General features: G+C 32.0%; 1 protein-coding gene across 1 annotated transcript; it reads left to right on the top strand.

Annotated features, from left to right (window-relative positions):
* The first annotated feature begins 5,915 nt into the window (after positions 1–5,915).
* LOC147926187 (kinase-like protein) lies at positions 5,916–7,516 on the top strand. Its single transcript, XM_087486781.1, is given in 8 exon segments — positions 5,916–6,001; positions 6,093–6,209; positions 6,301–6,325; positions 6,327–6,479; positions 6,571–6,661; positions 6,751–6,908; positions 7,007–7,195; positions 7,331–7,516. Coding segments are annotated over 8 exon segments (864 nt in total). The 5' UTR covers positions 5,916–5,930; the 3' UTR covers positions 7,391–7,516.
* Positions 7,517–10,954: the final 3,438 nt, after the last annotated feature.

Here is a 10,954-nt window from a genome sequence, read left to right as displayed (position 1 = left end):
ATCAGTTTATGTCAGAGAAAGACCTATTTATAGAACAAAAACCGAACAAGGCGTTAGGGTTTTCAGTGCAAAGATGGGCCTATTTAATGGGATTCTCCAACCGGTCCAGATTAATAGCGTTCCACTATAGTAATAAATAAGTTATTAAATAAATTAGATATCTTTTTTTTCTTTTGAAAAAGAAATAAATCAAATGATTTACTGTTTTTTTAGGTGAAGCACACATTTTCTAGCTAGTTTGTTTGAGATAATTATAATCTCGGTTAGAATTTCTATTAGTTAGACTAAAACATCGGACAAAGTACTATAAAGTTGGAGTTGCATAGTACAGTTGTCTCGGTAAGTTACTGGTGCATCGTACAGTTGTACTTGAAAACAGTCGTAACTTTTAGGCTCCGAATGGTAACAACGTATTTGATGGTGCGGGTAAAGCGGTTTTATTATGCGGTACGGATCAACTGCGGTTCGTGCGGGAGAAAAATATTTGCGGGACAAGTGCGGTTTATAGAAAATAAATAATACGAAATAATGTTTGATTGGTGAAAAATTATTTCAGTGCGGATTTCATATTGTTTTATTAATTATTAGTATACTTATGTATTTTAATTTGATTTGTATTAATAAATAAATATTTTATTTTGTATATATATATTATTGTAACAATAATTATATGAATAAATTTAAAAATATATATATTTAATATAATTGTAAATTATTATCTGCTTTGTGTTAATAGAAAAATATTAAGAACCTTAAATATCTAAATTTAACAATCATAAAAATATTACACTATAGAAAGAACTATTTAAAAGTTTCAAAAAGAAATCTAGTTATTATTAAATTGACTGGAGTTATTAATGTTTATATGTACATACACTAAATTATTAATATCTATTATAGTTTGAAATTATTAAAAATGTAAAAATAAATAAAAAGTGTTATGATAATAACTTAAATAGAAGTGAGAAAAAGTATAGAGAGAAGTTTTAAAATTTTCTTTTGCATATACATAGTTTAAACATAAAGATATCTAATTATTATAATATTAAAATTTCAAAAAAATTATTTTTTAAATTAATGTACATGCTTTTGTTCGAAAACCGCTGGTTAATAGATGGTTGCAGTGGAAAAGGCGGTCCATGACTATATCCTCTGTATAAATCCGCGTTTTGAATTTTTTTTTTTTTTCACAAAAACGCAAATTCTAGAAAATGTAGTGATTGGTGTTCACAGTGCGGTTTCCTAAAAAAAAAAGAAAAAAACCGCAAATGCATGTTCTCCATTCACTACCTTAACTTTCTTTTTCCTTTTACAAACAAGTGCTAAACGACAAAAATATACACACCAAAAAATACTGAATTAGTTTGTTTCTATTTTTTTGCATTTCGGTTATGAGGTAACTATTTTACAGTTACATATGGTTCAATCTCCCTTTTTCCGATTCTCTCTTCATCAAAAAAATCTTATCGAACTATTTTAATAGCTTTTCAGAATTTTCCGAGATTATATATGGACACGCATGTTGAGTACGAATATAGGTAATATCTTTTTAAAAAAAAATGTTAAGTACATTTTAAAGAAACATTGAACGAAAGAATCTGCAAAATCGTTTTCGCAAGCCGTTTTAATTAGCTCGTCCTCGTCCCCGTTGATTAATATTGATATCACAACCGTCATAGAAATTTTATATTATAAAAGATTAGTATATGTAAATTTTTCTGGACGGTTCATGACTGCGGTCTCGTAAATCCACGTGGAGACTATAATTTCCATTAGTTCTCTCTTTCGTATATCCCTCGAAAGATCATCATCTTTGCAATTACTTGCACACAACTAATTGGTGAATCATCGATTTTTTGCTTTTGTCGTAATTAGTGAATCATCGTTTACATTCCGCCTTTCAAAACCTGTATCATCGTGGTAAATTCACACATATAAAATAGGCATCAACGTACGGCCTATATATGGAGTATTTTTCTTGGCACTATATTCCAAGCGGCGTCGTGTTTGAAGTGGAATTATACTTTGAGGTTAGAACAAGTCGGCCATCGTTTTATCACTAGCCGATGTTTGAAGCGGTACTTTCCTTTCTTTTTATGTCTTCCAAAAGTGTACGTGAGAAGAGATTTCTTGGTAAAAATGACTGCCAATTAAGGCTTGTTAGTGAAGCTAGAATTTGTGTTTCTTTTCTTTCCTGCACTATTGCGGGATCATTTAGACACGTATTAGAAGAAATTCTACGGTATAATATATAGCAGCCCCAAAATACATCTAGATCATAGTTACAGCTAAGCACATTCATTTTTTTTTCTGAAGAGAATCTTAGGGGTTACTTTCACAACACAACGTTTCTTTTATCCTCATACGATTAATTCAAAATTTTGGTTGAAATTCTATATATGCCAGCAGTTTTCTTATATATGATGATAATGGTTTGACACATTCAAGAATTGTATAATTATGCCAATACTAGAACTTTCGTTTATCGTAAGTCTTAATTTATCTATTATTAAAAGTTATGTCCCATCTACTAAACTTGGATCCAGCAAAAGTTCTGCTAATACATACAAAGGGAACGGTCACGAAACAACACCAACATTGGAAGTATCGTAAATGGAGTATGATTGTCATACTATTGGATAGTTTAACTACGTGGGGTAAGACTTATTAAAAATATCAAGGTTTAATGCAATTTCTCCGAACCTTGAGGACTTGGATTCATTAATACTCGTTTCTAACATATATATAAGCTTAATCTATATAGATTGTTTTTAACTATGAAGTCATCTCGAGGACTTGGATTCGTTAATATCCTTAATTAAACGAAAAGACTGACTTAATTTGAATCTTTTATGTATACTGGCTCTATTAACATGATGACGTGAATACTGGCTCTATTACTGCTATCATCAGCTAAAAGTTTGTTTTGTGTTTTATTTTTCACCTTTTTTTTTTTCATGTTAGGAATCATATATACAGACAAAAGAAATCGAAACTATGCTTACGGACACCATACCACATGTTGGTTGAAAAAAATAGCATATGTGAAGTTCACACTGATTAAGAAACCAACCATAAGATGATGGAAGAGGACTCGTCGAGGATAGACAGTGAGTGTTATTGACAGTTAAAACTTAAAAGGCATGGGCTGGGGCCACATGTGACCCAATAAGGAAGTAGATGATGTCATAGTCTACGTCAGATGCCGTCACCAAATTTATGCGGCTCCTTTTGCTTTGAAGTCAACCTTCTTAAGAACAGTTCTTTGCTAGATTTATAATTTAATTGAGCCCCTAATTTTATTCCATAACTTGCGGTCCACATTATATTATTGTATTGTCAATTTTGTTATGTGATAAGTGATTCTTATCCAGTTTCCGTTATTTATTATTCATGCGATATAAGTAATACAATAATACCATAGGTTGATTCTAGAATTTGTTTTGGAAGTCGATCGGTGAAAGGAGAAAAAAAAAATAAGATGAAAGAGTCGACGGTCAATAATAATACGAATAGTCAAAATCGAGGTTGCATTTAACTGTAATTAAAACCAAGGAGTTTATTGGTTGTTTGATAATTAAATTAAGCCGGTGAGTTGTTGCCAGTATTACTGACTTAAAACTACTTTAAATAATTTCATATCAGAAATACAATTAAAATTGGTATTATTCAGTAGTGTTGTTATTTTTGTTTTTTTTTAATTAAATATTAAATTAAAAGATGACTCCATGATTAATTATCGAAATTGAATGATTATTTTTATTTTATTTTGACAGCTAATAATTTTATTATCTTCTTATAGTATGAAAAGCATATATATAAATTTATGGATGCAAATTGAACAGAATAAATTTTAATCGAACGAGCTTGCTCATGGAGCATAGTATATAATACTTTCCATGAGACGGAAAAGTCGAACCCAAATAAAATTGTTCGGTTTGGATGAAAAAGAAACAACATACACCATATTGACACAGTTGCCATTTTCGTCGTTGAGGATGACGACGTTTGAACTCAGTGCACCAAGTAGACAATTAGAGCTCAAACCAGAATGAAGAGATCTTAAGCCAAGTAACTTTATTGGCATAAAAATTAACTTTATTTTACTCATCATATAGTAAGTAGTATTTTCGTCTCTCTCTCTTTTTTTTTTTTTTTTTCTATTTTTATTGTTGCTAAATTATTAATATACGAAAAATCATTTGAAAAAACATCTAATCAAATTACAAAGTACAAACACATAATGTTGATTGAGTCGACGATAGGACACAAATCCATAATCTAATTTGAAAAAAAAAAAACAGTTTAGTTTATCTTATAATACAGTTAGTTTGATGCTTAAAAGAAAACAGAACCGATTCCAAAATCATAAACTAGATCACAATAAAAATTTTACAAATCTCCACCAAGCCTTTTTTTCTACCTCGAAATTTTGTTATTATCATATATAATCCTTTAATTAGTAGTTCCTTTACTATCGATTTTTGTTACAATAATCATCTAGAGAAAAAGAGTTTCGATTTCTTTATAAACCTAATTTTTATTTTGTAATCTAAAACTGCTTACGTGTCCTCTGTTTCTTGCTTATGAAATATTTTCCTTATTGAGGCGTTTATTTTTATTTTTGTAACTCTTTATGCACACACACTATATCTTTCAATTTGAGATTGTAGTGTTTGTCCATTAAGAATCTTCCATCTGTGTCTTATTTCAAACCTACAATAATTGGAGATTGGATTGCTTAATATTTCCCCATGTGTAGTCGATATCAAAAATCCCCATAAATTCACATATATGCTTATTTCAAACCTACAATAATTGTCTATATTTCCCCATGTGTAAAACTTAGGGTAGAGAAAAAGAAATAATTTTTGTCTTGGAGAGAAGTTTAGAGAAAGAGGAGGAAATAAGTGCTAAAACTACAAAATACCATTCCTAAATTACGTAAAGAGACCCACTATTCAGCTAAGTTAGTACCAAATATTTACAAATAATCGTCGATAGTACATTTGAACGCGCTCCATATATTTAGAAAATGTAATTTCAAAATTTTTCAATTACAAATCACAATAAACATGTAATTTATTATTTATATATAAAAATTATTATTTGAATTCATATCTAAAATATATCAGACAAATTTAATTATTTAAACACTAAAATATGAAATGAATTACAAGGTAGATAACAAATTTTTACTAAGTTACTAATTGTACCATAAATTCAAATGTAATTTTCACGATAATAAAAATGATGATTTAAATTCTTTTAAGAGTTAAAATAGAATTGGATATATAAATAAACAATAATGCACCCAATCAGAATAAAGTTTTTAAAAAACATGTTGGAAAGACATTAAAAAGATAAAAATACATGGGAGATAGCAAACCAAAAACAAATAGAGCAAAACTGGAAAACACTAATCTAACCAGGTGAAGGATCGATCTTGACACTTTCTTGGGTTACGCGGGGCACACTATAGCCAAAAGAGCTAGGAGACTATAACAAACAATGGTCAACTGAAATTTCTTTTAACTTAGCATGGGGTACGTGCTCCACCCAACATGACTGTAGATCCCCAGTGCTTGTGGTTTCCAGAGTTGTTTTGCTTGATTTTAGCTCTTTCTCTCACATTCCCCAAACCAAAGAAGCTCTCGGGTGTTTGATCAATCAAGAACGATTTCACGATCTCTGGCCAATCATAGAGGGTGAAGTTAAGTTCCATCATTAATCAAGAATCTAACAGAGTTTTTCCTACGGAGATAAACCGGTTTATGTTATATATTTAGAGGGTTTAGACTAATCCCCTGTTCAATAAACCGAATCCGATCGAACGGTTAAGCTCTAACCCATCTTTATACGCAATCAAAACCCTAGTAAAACGTTCTCGACCACACGAAGAGACAGAGGAAAAACGCAGTCTTTGTGTAATGAGACCTCCGGTGAGGAGCGGAAGATCTGGTGGTGGCGGACGTGATGTCGGCTTCCCTGAGAACAAAAAGTACGTAATTCTCTATATTAAGCTACACGAGAGATTCAATTGAAGCATGATCAAACTTTTTCCAAAGTTTTTTTTTTTTTTGATTACGCAGAGAGAAAGACCTAACAAGTAGACTTTGTTCGGGTTTGAGTGGTTTACGAATCGGCGGCACTAGTCCTTCGTTCCAATGGATTTCAGTCTTTAATCAACGTCGTCCAATGAAACAGAGGTTTGAAAGTGAATGTTTTTATCATCACTCTTTAATTTCTTGAGTATTGATCATCAAGGTTTTTTTTTTTTGCGTTTGTTTGCTCTTATAGATATCATCGCAACATTAAAAATTCCAAAGTTGCACCAGCATGTAGAGAAAGCTAACAAGGATGGCCTTTTCATAAGCTGTGTAGCATCAGGAGCTAATAATCTATGGGCTTGCATCGTCGATTCTGGCACGGGTTTCACTTCTCAAGTTTATCATATTTCCTCTGCCTTCCTCCCCAAGGTTACTACTATATGTCCATTACCCATATCATATGGATGGCCGGCTATGTACTCACTATTTGTTTTTTGTTTTTTTAAATGATTTTTGGCAGCGTTGGATTATGAAACAATGGGAGGACAAGTACCATATCAGTTCCATAGCTGGTGCAGATAATGGGAGCTCGTTGGTAGTTATGTCAAAAGGTTGGTATTTGTCTTTACTTATTTGAAACATATTGGGTCATGATGAATATGTTTTTTACTTAAAACTTCAACTTCATGGAATGCTATAGGAACTCTTTACACCCAGCAATCATACAAAGTCAGTGACTCAATTCCTTTAAAGTGGATGGATAAGAAGTGGAAAGAAGGTTTTCATGTAACCTCCATGGCAACTGCTGGAACTCGTTGGGGTGTAGTAATGTCAAGGAACTCAGGCTATTCTAAACAGGTTCCGATCCCTTAATTAACCCGAGGCTTGTCAACATTTCAGTTTGTTTCTTGGAGCTAGTATACTATAATGTATCATAACTGATGATGTTTATATAGGAGGTGGAGCTTGACATTATTTACCCAAGTGAAGATATAAATCGAAGGTGGGAGAGTGGATACGGGATAACATCAATGGCTGCAACAGCTGATCAAGCAGCTTTTATATTGAGTTTACCTAGACGTAAAATAACCGATGGAAGACAAGAGACTTTACGCACTTCCGCTTTTCCAAGCTCCTATATCAAGGTGTGTGCCTAGTACATAACAAAAGGAGCGTGCATGTTGTTGTAACTAAACTTTTTTGAATTCTTTCTCCATTTTATTGTTTCTCTATATATATATATATATATACTTCACTTGGATCTGCACCTATGGTTTCAGGAAAAATGGGAGAAGAATATGTACGTTACATCATTATGCTATGGTCGAACAGTTTGCTGACCAACACATGGAGTAATATTCTTGCAGCCGCCGCTTCGTTAATGTATGTGGTTACTGGTTAGCTAGTCTATGAAGTGAGATCATGAAGAGAAACAGGTATAGCTTTATTATTTTTACCTGTGTATACAGTGGGAAAAGCAAAAAAAATCTTCTCTGTTTCTTCTCAAAATTTTAGTACTATGATGAAGAGTGTTGCGAACTTATAAATCTTGTTTCTCATAATGGCACCGCGTCCGCGTGTCTTAGCAGTTAGCACCACAAGTTGATGATGTCAACTCGAAAAAAGACCAACCAACTCTTCCGATCTAAACTTGAAGATCCCATTTATGGAAGTAGAACGAAAGAATGTAAGAGCATACAAGACTTCATTATCCAACGTCATGATCCGACTTGTCGGCATCTAAACAACAAATTGTTCTCTCTTATTGGGCTAAAACAATATCACTTGAGGCCCATTGTATTATTGAGTTGATTTACTCATGGTTTATGAAAAAAATCTATTTATTAGTGATAATCACTTTGTGGCCTATGAAGCCAACTGGAAGGGTCAAACATGAGAAGAATCCAACTGTTGAGTTTTAACGGTCAGAGATGAACCGGTTTGATTTAATGTTAGATTGATTTCCGGTTCATTTGCTAAAGGCGGTATAGAATTTGCTTTATACAAAGTTTTACACAGATGCAGAGACCAAAGAAACCCCACTTCCATTGTGTAAATTACAAAGTCAAGAACAACAAGCCTAAAACAAAATATATATAGAATCCCACATTAGATATAAAGATAACAAACAAGCTTCCTACGAATGATCTATAATTGATTTCATCAAAAAAGTAAATACCAATGTGTTAATGATCTACAAAACTACAATCTATTGTCATCTCCCATCAGAAGATACAATATCGATTGGTACCAAAATTAAGAAAGCGATGGAAATGTGATAAAACAAATTACCTTCAAATCAAGCTACGATTTTGTCAGAAACACAACAAAATCTCAAATATTCTATACCGCCTTTGTGTGCTAAAGCAATTCCCCTTTGTATGATTCAAAAAATGTACTAATTAGCACATTATTCCATTTAATATTCCATTTTCTGACAAAATATAACTAAAATTCGCTTCTCTGACTTGATTTGATTCCATTTAATATTCTTTAGCTTTCTCTTTATGCTTCCATTTTCTTTATTTATATTTTTGATATAAATAATATTTGTGAATAATAGGCTAATGCATGCATACCTAGAGCAATAATAGTTTAGTAGAATAACTGGAGAGGTATTTTTTTTTTTTTTGCTGAGCAGTCTGGTTGGTTGGCCGTTGGAGAATGCTTATAGCATCTTATCGAATCATAATCAGAAAAACTTGTAAAAACTCTAAAAATATTTGGGCAGTGTCTTTTCACCGCTTGTCCATTATTCTTGGATTTCAACAAGCGTAAACAATTTTGCGAAGACATAGAGATCAATATAGTAGTTGCATGTTTGTTGTACTATTTTCATCGATGCGTCACTGAACGATTCATATTGCTTAGTATTGACAAGAAAGGAGATTGATTTAGGTAAGAGTTATAGTACGTAGTAGTATTTAACAAGAAGCTTATTAATTAATTTGCGGATTAGGACTTACAAATGAACATGTTAAATTTCTCGTCGTGATCATTATCAACCAACGCTACGTCTACGTGACCAGCTGGCATAGACACGTGCTTCAAACGACAACGAGGTTCTCGTGCTGTCGTGCATATATCAATATTTAATTTACATCATACCTGAAGCAACCAATTAATATATCTATTGAACTCCCGTTGACCATATTAGAACGATCGAAATTGAACTAGCCATAACCAAAAAGGCAAAATATGGAGATGGAAAGACGAAGAGAACAGAGGAATACAAGGCAAAGTTGTAGCTGTGACGGGTGGGTTCGGTTTAGTTGGCTCCACCGTGTGCCTTGAGCTGCTCCGCCGTGAAGCAACATGTTTGTTATAATGAACATTACTAAGTTCGAACCCGTGGTACACGGGGGGTCTAATGTTTTATAATTTTTAAGTTTTGAACTTTTATATTTATTACAAAGAGAATTTATTTTGTAATTATTTAATGACTATTTAACAAAATTATAATAAATTTTAGTTATAATTTGAGTATAACTTAAAAAGTTTATTATTTTGAATATAATTAAAATCTGTTAACTAATTTGTATGTTTATTTTATTTTATTTTATTTGTGGTGATACATTAAATTGTTTGGTGTGTATAATTAATAATTAATATATAGTGTAAAGTTGTGTTTCTGAAATTGGAAGTATATTTTGGGATATTGTAGAAATGATTAGTAAAACATCTCTAAGAAGCCTTTCTCATCTTTTGGTCTAAAGCCTTTCTGTCTGCTTCCAAGTTTGTATTTTAAAATCAAATAATCTAGGTTTTAATTAGTATGTAGAAATTGGTTTGCCATTACTTCAAATGTTATTTGTAAGAATCGAACGAATAGAAATACCATTTCAAATCTTAAGAAGATACATCAAAGCATCGTTTTCATTTAGTCGTCTTCATAAATCACTGAATCTCCAAATCAATAAAATGTTGTTTTATTTTTTGGTAGGAATCAATAAATTGTTGTGGAGTCAACGTACTAGTCAACATGATGGAATATTCTAACCCTATTTATTTGTGTGAATGCAGACAGAAAGCAATATCTTAGAAGTCAACTATTTTTATATATAGTGCCTTCTTAAAAAAGACAACACATCACAGTCACTATGTCTATGAAGAAAACATTGTTCGGATTTAAATCGTGTAGCAATGATCACTTCTTGGAAACAAGACACATACAGAAGAACCTGTGAGCGGCAACAGACAATACCTCTAAGAATAATGCTGAATCCATGTCTTCTCTCTTGTGTCCTCTTGTTCTTCGCCTTCTTCAGTCCACAAATATCTTTCTCTTTCCCACAAGACCAAATACAATCCCTTCTTGAGTTCAAGAACTTGCTGACTCAGAACATCAAGAACCACTCCACACCAACAGTCACCTTGGAAGGTTTAGAGACATAGAGGCCAAACTCAGATTGCTGCCAGAGAAGTGATACACTCGTTCCCCTACCAGAGAAGTGATAGACCTGAATCTACACTCTCTTTTCCTCTGGCTCAGTGAGTTCAAACGTTTTGAGACCGGTTCTGCGTATAAGCTCTCTGGTAACGCTTAATGTCTCGTCTAATTTCTTACAAGGAGAATAGTTTTATGATCTTGTTGATCACTCTGAAATTTTTATACAAAAAGATAAACTTTTTTAGTTTGATTTGAGTAGTTACATATATCGTGGTTGGTTAAATAGTAGATTGAGTTGTGGAAACAATTTTTTCAAAATATAAAGCCAAATATAATTATTTATTTATTTATAGTTAAGTATTTTTTGACAAGGATAAGATCTTTGGATATATAAATTATTTATTTATCATTTTTAAATACTTGTGAGATTTTAAGTTGCAAAATTTTTTACGGCATGAATTTTAATAATATTTAAAAAAACTAATTCACAAAATTGGTTTTAGTCGTTGACAAT

The sequence above is a fragment of the Camelina sativa genome, chromosome 15 (genome assembly GCF_030686135.1).
Source record: "Camelina sativa cultivar CO46 ecotype springtype chromosome 15, ASM3068613v1".
NCBI lineage: Eukaryota > Viridiplantae > Streptophyta > Magnoliopsida > Brassicales > Brassicaceae > Camelina > Camelina sativa.
The sequence above is the reverse complement of the archived record's forward strand: the minus strand, read 5'-3'. Positions and strand labels throughout refer to the sequence as shown.